Raw genomic sequence first — 17,111 nt, forward strand, 5'->3', positions numbered from 1 at the left:
TTTAAAATGTCTTAACATTATTTAATAACAGAGAAAACAACGCAACACAGTGATTAAACTATAAGGAACATATGTTAAGCACCTCAGTGAGCACCCTGATGATGACAAGAGTAAACATTTAAACACCACAATCCGTGTGGGTCAGCGGTCAGCGCGACGGTGACGTGGTCTGGAGGAGTAAACTTCAGCACTTTAGCACCAGTGAAGTGATGATGTCAACATGGAGGTCTAACACAAGTGTAAAGTCACAAAGCATGCACACTTGTTAAAAAATAATAATAATAATAATTAAAATAAAACAAAATCATGCAGAGTAAATAAAAATTAAAATAGTAGCTTATTAAATTTAACTAGAAGTTTCAACAATCTTGCAAAGATGATCGATTATTATTATTATTATTATTATTATTATTAAGTAAGTGCTATTGGTCTGGTTTTTAAAAATGCCAACATTTTGTAAATGTATTTTAAATGATTCAGCTTTTTGATTGGGAGAAATCTGGCACAAAAATTGGGAAAATAATCAAATATAATGCTTTTTAATCAATTTTAGAATAAAAATGTATCATAAAAAACACACAGAATCAGAATAAGAGTGTGTGAGAGAGAGAGAGAGAGAGAGAGAGAGAGAGGCTACTCTACAGAAACTCATTCCACATACAGTCTAAATAATGAACACTTGAACAGTAACCACACCCCAGATCACACATACTGTATTGGAAAGACTGGACCCATAGCACCATTAAAAAGTTTCTGGTCTTTGATAAAGAGATAAAGCACCTTAGACCTAAGACTGAAGAGACCTTTTCCACTCATAAAAGTGTTACTTTAAGGCTAGAGTAGCACAAATTATCAGCATGTAGCATTCAAGCATGTTCCTGGTGTCCATCTGATGCCCCTGACACTGATTTTGTATAAAGAGAGAAAACAGATAAAAAGGAAAATATCCTTCATGTTAACGCTGTTTATCTGAAATGAGTTGAGGCTTCATACGTGACGTTTACAGCCGACTGGCCGAAAGACGTCCAGGAGACGGGCTGCGACTACGACTGGACATCTGAAAGAGAGTGTATGTGTGTGTGTGTATGTGAGAGGGAGAGAGAAGATAACAAACATTTACTCATCAACATTGAGCTGGAGAATAGTTACATGCGCCAGACCAACAAATCACAGTTACACATATATAAACATCCAGAAAAGTAGCGCTGTAGTGTGAACGGAAAAAATATCGAAATGAACTCACAAGTGTCCGGCTGGGGCTTCCTGAGCGAGAGCGAACCGGACTGCTGCTGCGGCTTCGGCTCCTCCACTAACACACAACACATGACGTTACTGTTACACAACTAACACACACAAAACACAACATTACTATTACATTACTAATAACTAATTAAGGAGCAGTGGTGGCTCAAGTGGTTAAGGCTCTGGGTTGTTGATCGGAGGATCAGGATTCGAGCCCCAGCACCACCAAGCTCCACTGTTGGGCAACTGAGCAAGGCCCTTAACCCTCTCTGCTCCAGGGGCGCTGTATCCTCCTACAACCTGGCGTCCACATACGTGGACATCAAATTTTTGGTTGGTACTTAATACTTAAAACTGGAACATTTTGTACACAAAAGAAGTGGCTTCATGTTCAAAGATAATATCTGGTTATTATTTTTATTGGTTCCTCCTAACCCCAAATAGCTAGAAGAAATCTAAAATGCAAGCCAAACCAAAGCTTGGGTCTTAGGAGGGTATCATAGCTGCCCCTGCGCTCTGAGCCCAACTTCCTCAGCTGGGATATGCAAAGAAAAGAATTCCACTGAGTTGTAATGTATGTGTGGCGATAATAAAGGCTTCATGCCCTCAGTTCTTCTTCTAACACATGTTACTGTTACACAATTAACACACACAACACACAACATTACTATTACATAACTAACACACACAACATTACTAACACACACGTTACTGTTATACAACTAATACACACAACTTACACAAACAACATTGCTGTTACAGAATTAACAGGCAATTCTGTAACTCTGTGTGTGTGTGTGTGTGTTTACCAATGCCCCTCTCCTGGTCACAGCCTCTCCTTTCACTATGATGGCTTCTCCCTCCATCAGAGCAGGCCACACGTGATACGCCACCAGCGGTGCAGTGAATTCTGAATCATAACTGCGTCTGTACCTGAGGAGAAAAAAAGGAGAAATTAAATTAGACAGTGTTTTAATCTTCATGTAAATGTGTCTGCAGTGGAAGATATTTATAGTGTGTTTCCACTGGATGATGCACCATGTTATCTGTATGCTGTAGTACCTGTCTCTGTCACACACACATGCTAAGAATCTTACACACTAAATCAAAGTATTAACATCTATCAGCAGGACAGACGTTCACTACAGAAACTTCTCACTTAGTTCATCTTAGGTTGATGAGTGAACCTGGTTATTCATTCAGTGTTCATAGAACAGTGTTCATATATTCATAAGCTTACAATCTATTATAACCCTACTGCCCCTACTCACCCCATTCACTCCTACTCATATTCACCTCTTCTTGCCACCTGCTCACCCCTACTCACCGCTGATCACCACCTGCTCACTCCTACTCACCCATAATCACTCCTACTCACCTCCATTTACTCCTACTCACTCCTAATTACTCCTACTCACCCCATTCACTCCTACTCACTCCTACTCACTCCTACCTACTCACTCCTAATCATTCCTACTCACCCCATTTACTCCTATTCACTCCTAATCATTCCTACTCACCCCATTCACTCCTACTCACCCCATTCACTCCTGCTCACTCCTACTCACCCCATTCACTCCTAATCACTCCTACCTACTCACCCCTAATCACACTTACTTACTCCTACTCACTCCTAATCATTCCTACTCACCCCATTTACTCCTACTCACCCCATTCACTCCTACTCACTCCTACTTACCCCTAATCACACTTACTCACTCCTACTCACTCCTAATCATTCCTACTCACCCCATTCACTCCTACTCACTCCTACTCACCCCATTCACTCCTAATCACTCCTACCTACTCACTCCTAATCACACTTACTCACTCCTACTCACTCCTAATCATTCCTACTCACCCCATTTACTCCTACTCACCCCATTCACTCCTAATCACTCCTACCTACTCACTCCTAATCACACTTACTCACTCCTAATCATTCCTACTCACCCCATTTACTCCTACTCACCCCATTCACTCCTAATCACTCCTACCTACTCACTCCTAATCACACTTACTCACTCCTAATCACTCCTATTCACTCCTAATCAATCCTGCTCGCCCCTACTCACCCACCCATTCTGGTCATAGAAACGTCCCTGCTTCATGTATTCATGAGCTGATACCAGAAGTACAATGTAAGGTGGCACATAAAATACTAACTGCTACCTAGCTGACATTGGCTACTCCATTACATCAGTCAAATCATGTATAAGTAACTAACATTTACACCTAACACAGCATATAAACTGAATCATAGTGAATGAAGTGAGCCACCCCATAATACACTGTCCAATAGAAATGTGCATCTAAACTGATATTCTACTGAGATTTTCAATCTGCATTGTTTATGATATGGTATGATACAGAGTGTGAAAGCTACAGAGGAACGGATGTCCTCTCACTTGATGTCACTGTACAGTTCTCCATCTGAGCTAAAGGCCAGGTCTAGAGGAGGATCCAGAGTCTGCATGTCGAAAGCGATTCTGCACATATCTCTGATGAAACTGCTGATGAGCATGAAGTCCACTTCTGGAGGGAAAGATATACGTGGGTTCACATTCATTGAGTTGATCACATCCTGGAACAAAGCGGAAAACGTGCTTTAATTATGAGGGACATTTACAGCACAGTGTTGATTTTATTAAAAGTTTCTTTTCAAATGTTTGACTAGAACACATCTCTCACACTCTGAGACCCTCCCCCTTCAGTTCCCACCAATGTTCATGAAGCCCCGCCCACAAAATCTACCATAAAATTAAACACAATGAAGCATGCTGGACCAGAAGCCAGTAAAACCATACTGGTTTTCTCAAAATATTTTTTATCATATTCAACATATTTTTCAGGTTATTTGTATAAGTAAGATATTTTAAAAATTAACTATTGCACCTTTTATGGTTAAAGTGTTGAGGAAGCAGGTTTGTGGTCTCTCTTCATGGCATTATTGCATTGAGTGTTAGTCACTGCTATATGTGAAATATAGTTCCTGTCTTTTGCAGCTACATCAGTGCAATTTTATACACACTGGAGCTCCATAGAATGTCTTTAACTAACCCTTCTTTTTATACTTAACGCTAACCAGAACCCAAAAAATGGAGTTTGCTCCTGTTTGGTTGTGTCCATGTTCAGTATAGAATGTCTTTGTCATGTCCCAGTCCACAGTGGTGTTTAATATGAAGCTCATATGAAAGTAGACACTCAGGACACTTAAGGATTTGTAGTTTTTCATAAAATATTTCTGTTTTTCCTAGCTTACTAGGGGCAATATATTCATAGAAAAGTTCCAAAACAACAAAAAAATTATACGTATTTCCAGACAGAGAGAAAAACAAAACGTCTCACACTGAAAGCCAACGGTGTCCTGAATAAATTTGGCGATAAAATAATGCATTAGTTTATACTGATTGAAAATGTCCCTTAAGTCTGGTGGCAGAACAGAACGCCAGTGTACAATGCTTTCATTATATATTGTGTAAAAAGAAATGCCATGGACATACACTAACGCTTGTCTGCACATCATAAAGGTCAAGGTTTCTGACGATGTAGTCCACTACTGCGTCTTCCAAACTCTCAGGACCCACATGTGTGGGAGATAGGGTTTTCCTCACACGCAGCTTAAACTGACGATACGCCAATTTAGCTGCCTGAAACGATTCCTGTTGGTTCAGCAGTAAGATCAGTCAGTATATATTCTTTGTGCATCATCTTTGTGACATATCACAGCAAAATAAACATTAAATCATTAAATTTAAATAGCAATAAGAATATACAGTAAGTAAGAAAATTGACATAATTAGACAAAAGCAAGACAAAATTCACAAATATTTGACTCATCTTGCCAGAGTAAAGTAGTTGCTTCATACCACAGCAGCAATGAAGATGATCCTCTGCACTGTCTCCAAGTCGTCGATGTAGCGGCGGAGGAGACTCTGGGCCTCCAGCCGTTCAATGGCATACAGGTCAGAGAAGCGAGACACAAGCCGAGCATGGCGAGATGAGCTGGTGAGCTGGGCACGTGTTGGAGATTCACTCCTCACAGGACTGCGTCGAGGAAGGGGACTGGGAGAGCGACTCCTCACCAGTCTGAGACATGGAGGAAGTAAATCATCCAAAACTAAATAGTAGAATTCAGTCTGCCAATCTGTGACTAGACGTAGAACATGTTAGATTTTAAATTAGAACATTGTTTAGGTGATAACCATGTGTGTGTGTGTGTGTGTGTGTCTTACCTTTCCTTTAGCATGGATTTCTCAGCAGTGAGAAACGAGACCTCTTCTCTCAGTAATCTGACCTGCCTCTCATAGTCCTCCAGCATGTCCAGCTTCTTCTTATAGAGGTCCACCTGATCATAGGCCGTCCGCAACCTGCACCAATACGCAAGACGTTTTAGTAATGGGAATCCTGGGGTAAAGGAGTTCTCTGTTATCAAAAGAAAGGCAAAACCATTCAGCAGTAAATACAGGAGTTTCTTCTCCTGACAGATAATTTTTTTTGAAAAACATTTTTTGGGCTACAATTACTGTCTCTAACTCTTTTCTTTTCTTGCTAGACTTTCAGGCATCTTTCTGTCTCATCCATCAATGTAATAGAGATCATCATGACCTGCTTGAAATCAGGGGTGAAAAATGACAATGTCAAAATCTTCCTCAATTGAAAGTGGATGTATCCGGCCCAGAAAAAATGTGCTGTAGTGAAATTGTAGTGTAGTGTAATGTTTTATTTATTTATTTATTTATTTATTTATTTATTTATTTATTGATTGATTGGATGATAAGCTGAGCAAACTCGAAAGACTGACTGCATGAGAGAATAAAAGACTTTCATTATTTTGTAGTACACTGAAGGTCTAAATAAATTCAATTCAATTCAATTTACTTTGTATAGCACCTTTTACAATGAACATTGTCTCAAAGCAGCTTTACAAAAGAAGAGAAACTGAGAAAGGGGAAGGGAAAAATTAAAATAAAAATATAAAAAAAATAACTAAATACCTAGAAATAAGAATAAATTATTAAAATAAATTATTAAACTATTTTATTTTATCCCTAAATAGATATATGATAAATAAATAAATAGATACTAGATATAATAAATAATATACATAGTATATAATACAATAAATAATAAATAATAGATATAATAAATAGATATGTATTGCTACATTCATGTATACTGCGACTCGTAGCGACAAAGCAACTGTTCATTTTCAACTGAGAGTTGTTGTACTTTCAGCAACAGGAGTGACAGCATGTTGAGAAAAGTTAATGTAAATACGGTGCAGCGACTACCAATGGGAGTGAAGACAATAGAGGTCATGTGATCTGTGGCGAAGAGCACACACTGCTTCTCCTTCATATAATATGATATGATGATATAAACACTGCTATATTCTACACCAACACCAAAATCTCCATCCAGGGTGATTCATTTTAGCAGCAAGAAATCTGATTTGTTGTCAAGTAGAATACTAGTTGCTCCACCCACTGATAAACGTTATTACTATGGCAGCCATTAGAAGGAACATCTAATGGAGCCTTCATAGTACAGAGCCTGGAGACTAGCATAAGTACTCAAATTCAATAAAACTTGAATATAAGTACAACAAAACAATCAATAACTCAGATATTTTCCACCTCTGCTTTTTCTAACACTGCTGAGTGTTACTGTAATTATGAAATTAATTATGAAATTCATTCGCATGGTAGGTGGCTAGTGAATGTATATACAATACTATGGCAAGCATACAAGAAGATCCATGCACAACCCTATAAATATTAAGATCAAAATGCTCCAAACATGACTGATTTGGTGCAAAATCTATCATCTATGTACTATATCTATTTATCTGTCTGGTGATTAGTGAAAACCATGTAACTCACTCTGCTTTCAGGTGCAGAATCTCATCTTCTGTGGCAAGAAGAGTGGTCGCTGACCTATTTTTGGTGGAATCCAGTTCAATCTTAGCATCAACAAGTCTGAGGAAACATAAAATCTGAGAGTATACATGCCATGACCTATTACTTACTATTGATCTGTGCTTCTAGTATAACTAGGGTAAGTGTTTTGAGTACAGTAGCAGTGAGTGCTAGGTGAGTGGAACTGATACTGATACTGACTGCTGTTTGACCGAGTCCAGCTCTATGCGTGTGGAGCAGAGCTGGTCCTCAATCTTCTGCATGTCACTCTCATGGGATAACGACAGCTCATGGATCCTTCTCTCCTTCTCTACATTGTCCTAATCAGCACACACACAGATACAGTAGAGAATATTACACATGGGCAGCTTCCCAAAGGGATGATGCAAAACCTGCAAATATAATGAAATGATCCAGATAATTAATTGCTTTATTTAACATTGGCAGTTCATATTAATAAACATTACTGTAAATACACAAGAGTTGGCTGAAGCCTATTTTTCATCTGTAGTCCCTAGACAGAATGCCACCCTAAAAGCAATAAAAAATTGAAATTAAAATTATATTCTAAACCTGAAGAGAAAATGAACCTTCAAGCGAAACAGACATGATCATTCTGCACCGCCTAAGAAAGCACTTGCAATATTAAAGCACAAATTGAGAAGTGACCTGAATAAGATTGAGACTGGTGCCTGATGAGAACGAGCCGCTTGCCATGGTGAAGCATGTGCCAAGCCAGGGCAGCAAGCGAGATTTAAGTGTGTCCACTCCTGCATAGTGACCTCCTGGGGCAGACAGCGAAAAAAAACCCAGAAAGGTTTATTACAATGGTCTAGCAAATGGTGGGTAATACAGACATGTCAGTTGCTTGTCATGTCATTAAAAATTGTGTTTTTCTTTTGTTTTTTTTTAAAGGGTAAATAAAAGATTATCAGAAAGTGTCTATAACATCTCACAATTGTTGCAAGGCTTTGGTGTTCCACCTGGATTTGTACCTTCTTGTGCAGTTAGGTTGAGTATAGTGAACAGCTGCCCCTGGATATTAGAGGTGAGCTCCACTAGCTCACAGCACCGGTTCAGGTTCTGGTCACATGAGATCACCTGTGGGAACATCTCAATATGATCTGATCCTGATCAGAGAATTTTTTGAAGAGCCAGCACCGGCATGTAAACAAGCATCACTCAGCCTTCGGTCAGAAAGGTCTTACCTTCTCTTTTTAGACCACCAAACAGTCACAATAGAGCTTTTTTAATGGCTGTCATACCAGTAAGTAAGTGAATGAGTAAGCCCTGCTAAAAATGTAGTGTGGTTTAACCTGCTACAGGTTGTCAAGTTGTTGAACTACAGTGAACACCTTCTGGATGACTATTAAGAACACAAGAGCCTGAGGTGGTCTGAGGTCAACCGAGATCCTACTACACACTTATGGGAAAGCCCACATATGGGTGTGATGGTCAAACGTCCACATATTTATGGCCGTATAGAGTATGTTTGCCAGCTGTTGTTATTTTCCAGCTTCCTTATTACTTAATTAAATTGATCTACAAATGTTTTTAAATGTCTTTGTATTATTTTCGATATGATTAGAAGCAGTAATTCATTTCTACCTTCATTTAATAGAAGCTGCTACAAGCATATAGAAGAAAACTTTCAGTATATAAAGTTAAACTGATCATGACACTTTACTACATTTCATTTCATTTTCCCTGCAGCATGCTTTAGAGTCCTAAGTGGTTCATCTTCTAGTTTTTTGTTAGGTGTGTAGACACAGCAGATTTTGTGAGGAATTTACAACTCCAGACTCATTCACGACCAGGTCTGAGGCATGGAGGTTGGCTTTATTGAAACCCTGGATGGTTGTGTGGTTTCCCTGACTACCAGCGTCCATAGCAACCTAACTTTGCCAATAAATCCAAACATTCCATTGAATGGTTTGTTGGTTGGTTTTTGCCCAGTCAGAACTTTTGGTGTAGTTATATCTTAATAACTTGTTGCTATAGTCACTAAATGCATTAACTCTAATAAGGCTAAACACCATGGACCTCCACTCTGACTTAACCACTCTGACTAAAATCAACCTTAAAACGATGTAAATTCCATTAGTGCATGAACTTACATGATAGTCTTTGTACCAGGTTTCTAGTTTTTGCTGCAGGACGCTGTAGGATGAAGTGTTCACCAGCCTCCGTAACGTGTCTGCCATATTACACGGTGTCTAACTTGCTTTTAATCGTGTTAAAGACTTCAGATTGTCCCAGAGCAAAGCACTGCACTTCTTAATCCGGCGTGAGTCTGCACGACAGCTGCCCTCCTGTCTTTGTTGAGACACACACACTTACACACACACACACACACACACAATCGTGCACTTGCTGTTGGATAGGATGCTACGGACTCTCTTTAGTTGTAGCAACAGCGGTAGTTGTTCCACCCCCAGGCTCTGAGTTCTCAAAGTTGTCTACTTCCTGTGAGAGACTTCAGGTGTTATAAAGAAGACAGTGTTATTGTAGAGCGGGTGTTAGATGTCGGAGTTTGTTTACGTGTGTGGGGTGCTGGGTTGTTTAGTCTAGTTCCCTTGTTAAACTGCAAAACTCACCCATGTGCATGTCTCCTCCAGCTATATGAATGTTACAGTTAAACCTATAAGGTTTGTAATGTATTGTTTATTTTGGGACAGATTTGGATTTTTTACTTTCTTTTAGCTTTCTTGCCATTAATCACACAAAATCCCCTTTACATGATATATTTTAGAAATCTTCAGGATAAAGGAAAAGTTTATACCATATGCTCAAGATGCCTGGCTCACCCCTTTGTCAAGAGCAACCGAAAGGCTACTGAATGACATTTGGACACATGGAACATGCATTTTCATCCTCAATTATGTGCTTAAGTCATTATATATTTGTACCAGAATTATTCTTGGCATCAATAATCACGTATCTATATTAGTTTACAATTTGAATTAAAATATATCTAATTAGAATAAATTGAATATTAGAGGCTTATTAGAATTGGTAGAGCATTATTAGTGTTCATTAATAAAATGTATTTTTGATTGTTTATTGGCTTGTTTTTGTTTTGTTTTGTTTTGTGGCTTTGCTTAGCCATATATGTAAGCTGGTTGTAAGTGGCCAGTGAATGTATCTGTAAGAAATTAATTAATTAAATAATTAAATAATAAAAAAATTTAAAATAAATTATATGTTTCATAAAAATTATTTAAATTATCAGTTTCTTATATGCTTGCAATTAAAAAAGAGAGCAGCCATTTGGTACAAAACATATGATATCTAATGCAAAAAGTTATAACACCTGTATGTACTATATAGTCAATTCCAGTTCATCCCAAAGGTGTTGAGTGGGGTTTAGTCAGAGTCAGGGATCTGTGCAGGACACTCAAGATCTTCTACTCCAAACAAGTTTAGGGAAGGCCCACATATGGGTTTTATGGTCAGGGGTTCACACATTTATGGCTGTATATGTTTGTTGTATGTTTACAGAATGACTTTGTATGTTGTAGCTTTAACATTGTCCCATCACTGGAACTAAGAGACTCTAACCCTGTTCCAGGATGACGATGCCCCTGTACACAAAGCACAGAGCTCTATGAAGACATGGTGTGTTAATGTTGAAGTGGAAGAACTGGAGTGTCCTGCACTGAGCCCTGACTCTGATTCAACCCCACTGAACACCTTTGGGATGAACTAAAACACCGACTGAACCCCAGACCTCCTCATCAGTGTCTGATCTCACTAATGCTCTTGTAGCTGAATGATCACTAATCCCCACAGACACGCTCCAACATCTAGTGAAAATCTTTCAAAGAAGTAAATAAATCTGGAATGGGATGTTCAGCAAGAAGATGGTGGGCGGTGGTAGCTCAAGTGATTATGGCTCTGGGTCGTTGAGCGGAAGATTGAGGTTTAAGCCCCAGCACTGCCAAGCTGCCACCGCTGGGCCCTTAAACAAGGCCCCCATCCCACCCTGCTCCAGGGGTGCTGCATCATGGCTGACCCTGTGCTCTAACCCCAACCTTCAAGGATGGGATATGCGAAGAAATAATTTTACTGTGACAAATAAAGACCTTAACTTAGATATGGATGCGATGGTCAAGTGTCCACAAATTCTTGTCCATTTGGTGGTGTCGTGTCTTGTGCTCATGTCTAACCTATTACCACCAAAGTCTAAAAAGCCTCTAGATAAATATATTGGCATTGCTATATCGGGGTTTCCCATTTCTGGAAAGCCCAGTACAGGCCCATAACAACGGGCCTCCTTCCTACGACATTGACCAAACCATTCAAAGCGTGCCTAAAATCTATCAAACAATCAGATTTTTAAGTATATCTCTATCTTATATGTCTCAGTTGAGTATATTTATGTGTACATTTTATAGCCATTGCAATACAATTGCTATAATGTGTGTAATTTAGTGGTCGGTTCCCCCCTCCGTTTTTCCCAGTGGAACATTCCGCTGTTGATGTGTGCTCGGCGCTGTCAAACGCAGGACAGGGAGGGAGGGTCAACATGGCGTCCGAGCAGGTCTGTTTATAAAGTGAAATAACCTGCTTTATTACATTCATCCTCTGGCTTTTGAATGATTTGCTCCTGTGCGAAATGTCTGTCTGTTGTTCGTTGGTTATCTGCATGTGTAAAAGTGTAGTGAAGGGAAAGAAGTACCTCTGTGCGTTTTTTTTGTATGGTTCGTGTTCATAGCGCTTATGGGGAAAATCCTTCTTTCATAAATGGTGTCTGCATTTACGTTTGTTTCGCATGACTACCGGTTTTATTTCTTCCCGACTACAAAAGAGTATAATTTGATCAGTTACTGTCTAGAAGGCAGGAACGGGAGGGTGTGATTTATTTTTAGTCCTACCGTTACTCAGTAGGCTGCGTGCAGAGAGACAGGCTGGCGCGTGCTGCATTCCTGAGCGCCGCCGTGTGGCTCGGGTGGAAATCTTAATGGCTGTGTTTACACGCGCTCTCTTTCATCGGCCCCGTTTAATTCGGTTCGACTGACCATTCGGAAAGTGCTGTTTTGTTATGCACCCCACAGTGTGATCCGGACATTCGTGTACATATGCATCACGTGTAGTCGGACAAAACTTTGGAATGTGTTCGTGGTCGCGTTCACACTACTGCACTGTGCAGGGAATTTTTTTTTTGAATCCGATTTAGAAAGCAGTCGCATTTGTTCACATGGCAAATGTCACCACAATGCCTCGCTTTAAATAATGGTATTAGCCAGTTGATGAACAGTCTGTGGTTTTGCAGGACTTTGGGCAGTTTAGCCCAAAGAGATTTGTAACATCAGATCAGAGAATTATTTTCCTTTAGGAGTCAGTTAAGTGTCTGCTGTATGCCTTTTATTCAGGAGTGGCTTGACACTCTACCATAAAGGGACTGAGTGATGTGGTATTTTCTGATATGGTTGAACTTCTGGCAGGATCACTGCTGAGGTCTTTTGAACCTCTGATCGAGTGGTCATTGGGCAACGTCCCTGACCGAGGCTCTTCTAGCCCGGTTACTGAGTTTTGCCCGGAATTCAGCTCTGGTTCCAAAATTCTTCCATCTAAAAACGATGGAAGATTAAAATATTGAGAAATTTGTCAGTTTTATGCCTATGCCCAGATCTTGAATCAGTTTGATTGCAGAGGTCTACAGAGTGTTCCTTGGACTTTATGGCTTGTTTTGTGCTTTTCTAAAGCATGTCCAATCACATGTATGTGCTCTGGGTGTAAGGTGAACTCTAGTCACATTCTAGATTCATCTCATGATAATCAAAGCAGTAAGGATGCAGCTAAGTTTGGTTTAGAGTCCCATTTTCCAAGGGTATACAAGTTTATTTAATGAGTGATTTTATAATTTTGATTTGTAATAAATTTGCAAAAAAAAAATTCTAAAACGAAAAATTCATTTTGTCATTATGGATTATTGTGTATAGCGTAAAACATATGTTTAATCCATTTAAAATTAAGTCTACACAGATAATGTGTAAGAACAAGGCCTAAGTAACAAGCGTGTGGTCTTTACCAACTTCTCTAAGCAAGCAAAAAAAGTTTTTTTTTTCCATTGTGTCACCTCAGGTGACACAATGGAAAAAAAAAAAAACACAACAGGTAATTAATAGGTAGTAATTTTCCCCAAAACCAACGTTCAAAAATCACGTGTGGAAAAATAAGTATACTCTATAATTCGGTAACATGTAGAACAACCTTTAATAACAGTAAATTGAATCATTTGTTTTCTGTTGGAGTTTATCAGTTTCTTACATCGTTTCAGAGAAACAGTCGTGTTTGGCCCAATTGTCTTTACAACATTGCTTTATCATTGATGATTGGGGGCATTTATTTATGAACAGCTCTCCTACAATCGCTCTACAGTATCTCAGTGGGGTTGAGCTCTGGACTTGGCTATTCCGACAATTGATTTTTAACTTCTTTATCCATTTAGATGTTGATTCGATGTATGTTTGGGATCATTGTCCTGTTGCATGATCCAATATTTACATCAAGAATATTCTGGTATAAAATGGAGTTTCTCAATGACTGATGGTTTCCCAGATCCTGTGGCTGCAAAACAAGCTCAAATCACCACCACACCACAATAATCACCATGAGATGATGTGCAGATACACTGTGTGGTTTTTACCAAAAAATGGAGATGTGCATGATCACCAGACATCTCCACTTTGGTCTCATCAGTTCTAAGGATATTGTTCCAGAACTGATGCAGTTTTGCAAATCTAACTTCTTATTCTTTTTGGAGATAAAAGGCTTAGGCATCCTTCCATGAAAGCCATGCATGATCAATCTTTTACTGTGTGTGCTGTCATGAACACAAACGTTTATTGTGTTTACAGAAGTCTATAGATCGAATGTTGTAGCTCTTGGGCTTTTCTTTATATCTCTGAGCATTAAACGGTCTGACCTTGGACTGAATTTGCTTGACTCTTGGCAAGATTGATGTGAGTGAGAATCCCTCTGTTCAAAGAGTGAAGTATAGAAGGGGGAGACATGCTGGTTTGTATGGGAGCACACTTTTTAGTCACTCGGTAAATTGTAGGCTACTATTTACTTTAAAAATGGCCATGCTTTAATTGCATGGAATTGCCATATTATTGCTTCTGTTACTTCTTCTTCTTCTTCTACTTCTTTTCTTCAGCTCTGTGTTAATTGCCATTGTTTTGGACTGGGTATTGATAGGTGTGATGGTCAGGTGTCTACATACTTTTGGCCAATATAGTGTATTTCAAATAGTTCATTGTCATTATTTGTTTTCAAATGGTAGAAAATAGTAAATTTTACTAACAGTTGTGTCCAAATATTTGAGTGTTAGAGTAGGTATACACCGATCAGGCATAACATTGACAGCAGTGCCAGGTGAAGTGAATAAGACTGAGTATCTCCTCATCATGGCACCTGTTAGTGGGTGGGATATATTAGGCAGCAAGTGAACATTTTGTCCTCAAAGTTGATGTGTTAGAAGCAGGAAAAATGGACAAGTGTAAGGATTTGAGCGAGTTTGACGAAGGACCAAATTGTGATGTCTAGACGACTGGATCAGAGCTTCTCCAAAACTGCAGCTCTTGTGGGGTGTTCCCGGTCTGCAGTGGTCAGTATCTATCAAAAGTGGTCCAAGGAAGGAACAGTGGTGAACCGGTGACAGGGTCATGGACTGCCAGGGGTCATTGATTCACGTGGGGAGTGAAGGCTGGCCCGTGTGATCCGATCCAACAGACGAGCTACTGTTGCTCAAATTGCTGAAGAAGTTAATGCTGGTTCTGATAGAAAGGTGTCAGAATACACAGTGCAGGACGGGTCAGGGCTGTGCGGGCAGCAAAAGGGGGACCAACACAATATTAGGCAGTTGGTCATAATGTTATGCCTGATCAGTGTATATAAGCATGCAATATACATTAAACAACTGTCCTTTCTCTCCCTCCTTATAGGAGAGCTCAAATGGTCCGGTGAAGAAGTCAATGCGAGAGAAGGCCATTGAGAGAAGGGCTGTTAGTAAGGAACACAACAGCAACTTCAAGGCTGGATACGTGCCCATAGAGGAGGAGAGACTGCACAAGACGGGGCTGAGGGGACGGAAAGGCAACATTGCCGTGTGCGTCATTGTCCTGCTCTTCCTGCTTGCACTCATCAACCTCATCGTGAGTGAATCCGAAGAAGAGTCTTGTGTTTAATATTGTGTTACTGTTAATGCACACATCCATACACTTTCCAGTCATGAGGCAGCAGCGTTGTGAACAACAACAACAACAACAACATGCAGATACGGCTCAAGAGCTATAGTTAACTTCTGTTTACGTCGATGCATCATAATGAGGAAGAAATGTGCTGTCTGGGGTGTTAGGAAACTGACAGTCTGAAGAGTTTAGTATTATGTAGTATTTTTGTATTTTGTCACACTATTTCGTGTAGTCTTACACACACACTAACCTGTTTGAAACCAGCAGCCATGATTGACTGACTGGATAACGTTATGAATTGTGTTCTTAATGATGTTTTAATGGCTCCCCTTGTGCTTTCTCACCGCGTGTCAGATAACCCTGGTGATCTGGACAGTTATTCGGATCGGACCGAATGGCTGCGACAGCATGGAATTCCATGAGAGCGGCCTACTGCGCTTTAAGCAGAAAGCTGACATGGGGGTGGTCCACCCACTGCACAAGAGCACTGTGGGAGGGAGGAAGGACCAGGATCTTGTCATCACCGGCAACAACAACCCAGTAAGTGTGGATAAGACTTCTATAGATTAGTCTTTGAACCTTAGAGGGTCACATGTAGCTTCTAATACTGTTGATAATTAGCAGTATGAATCTCATATATATCTCATATCTCAGTGCATGTCTCTGTGCTTTTTCCTGTGAATTCGTGGATGCTTTAGGTGGTGTTTCAACAAGGCAACACCAAGCTAAGTGTTGAAAAAGACAAGACGTCTATCACCAGTGACCTGGGTGTTTCTTTCACTGACCCACGCACACAAACCACCTTCTTCAGCACAGACTTTGATAACCACGAGTTCCACTTACCCAAACAGGTCAAAGTGCTCAATGTGAAGAAAGCCTCCACTGAACGGGTGAGTGTTCTTGTATCACATTTCATTATATATTCTTTAGGTGCCTCCCAAATTGAATATTTATTCAATGTTCCACATCATTTTATAGCAATTTGTAGTATAGTGTGAGTAGTGTGTTCACACTGAAAATTCCAACACAATGAAGCCAACATCCTCCAACATCCAGACATGCTCCAACATCTCCTGGATGGATCCTCCTTGAAGAGTGAATTGTAAATTACATTTTAATTTGTAACTGTAAATATGAAATTCACGCCTTGTATGTTCTATTATTTCTTAAGCCCTTGATTTATGTCATAGGCTGCTGGAGGATTCAAAGGGTACGAATTTCACTGTATGGTGTAACATGATGTGTTTCCTGAACATATGACAATAAACATTGGAATCTTGAAACCTATTATAACAGCAAACACATGGGAAATAAATCTGGAATAAGATAGTTAACAAGCACATATGAATGTGATGGTCAGCAGTGCACATGTTTTTGGATATATAGTGTATCGTTTATAGACACCGTTTTAAGAAGCAATGGAATATTAAAGATGAAAATGTGATTGTACAGATCACTAGCAACGCATCGTCCGATCTGATGATCAAAGGTGACGGCAAGGCCATCATTCGTGGAAACGAGGGCGTCTTCATCATGGGCAAGACGGTCGAGTTCAGGATGGGCGGCGATATAGAGCTGAAAGCTGTGAGTACTGTCTTCTGCTTCATCTGTCCTACAGGTATTTCTGTGCAGGAGTAGACATTAAAATAATCAAACACATTTTAATTGAGTCCTTGACTATTAAGTGCAGGACTAATTTCAGAGAGTTTATGTATATTTGATGGCATAATCTTCAGTAAAACGTTAA

The 17,111-nt window shown here is 39.7% G+C and overlaps 2 protein-coding genes across 3 annotated transcripts in view; one reads left to right on the forward strand and one right to left on the reverse strand.

Annotated features, from left to right (window-relative positions):
• Positions 1-12,107, reverse strand: spata18 (spermatogenesis associated 18). Of its 2 annotated transcripts, XM_058378585.1 has the most exons (13): positions 12,041-12,107; positions 9,281-9,498; positions 8,159-8,264; positions 7,833-7,948; positions 7,365-7,483; positions 7,128-7,223; positions 5,478-5,612; positions 5,112-5,331; positions 4,746-4,904; positions 3,651-3,826; positions 2,052-2,175; positions 1,244-1,309; positions 2-1,057 (listed from the first exon to the last, which is right to left on the reverse strand). In XM_058378585.1, the coding sequence occupies exons 2-13, from the start codon at positions 9,365-9,367 to the stop codon at positions 1,001-1,003; spliced, it is 1,461 nt and encodes a 486-aa protein (XP_058234568.1). In that variant the 5' UTR covers positions 9,368-9,498; positions 12,041-12,107; the 3' UTR covers positions 2-1,000. The 2 variants fall into 2 exon arrangements, with proteins under 2 accessions (XP_058234569.1, XP_058234568.1); XM_058378586.1 differs by lacking the exon at positions 12,041-12,107 and having other exon boundaries at positions 1-1,057; positions 7,128-7,181; positions 9,281-11,489.
• The window catches only part of sgcb (sarcoglycan, beta (dystrophin-associated glycoprotein)), a 6,665-nt gene continuing 1,182 nt past the window's right edge, over positions 11,629-17,111 (forward strand). Inside the window, exons 1-5 of the mRNA XM_058378587.1 lie at positions 11,629-11,706; positions 15,116-15,325; positions 15,719-15,904; positions 16,063-16,254; positions 16,817-16,948. Of these exons, the coding sequence (XP_058234570.1) occupies positions 11,692-11,706; positions 15,116-15,325; positions 15,719-15,904; positions 16,063-16,254; positions 16,817-16,948 (735 nt within the window). The 5' untranslated portion in view covers positions 11,629-11,691. The remainder of the gene's footprint in view (positions 11,707-15,115; positions 15,326-15,718; positions 15,905-16,062; positions 16,255-16,816; positions 16,949-17,111) is intronic.

The sequence above is a fragment of the Hemibagrus wyckioides genome, linkage group LG25, assembly GCF_019097595.1.
Source record: "Hemibagrus wyckioides isolate EC202008001 linkage group LG25, SWU_Hwy_1.0, whole genome shotgun sequence".
In the NCBI taxonomy this organism is placed as follows: Eukaryota; Metazoa; Chordata; class Actinopteri; order Siluriformes; family Bagridae; genus Hemibagrus; species Hemibagrus wyckioides.

Bases quoted from the DNA above. Each gene is read 5' to 3' on its own strand.
- spata18 (XM_058378585.1), bottom strand. From the start codon at position 9,367: ATGGCAGACACGTTACGGAGGCTGGTGAACACTTCATCCTACAGCGTC. The intron at 7,224-7,364 runs GTCAGTATCAGT...ATGTTTCCTCAG, and splicing joins CTGGACTCGGTCAAACAGCA to ACTTGTTGATGCTAAGATTG. The intron at 4,905-5,111 runs GTATGAAGCAAC...CTGAACCAACAG, and splicing joins TCATCTTCATTGCTGCTGTG to GAATCGTTTCAGGCAGCTAA.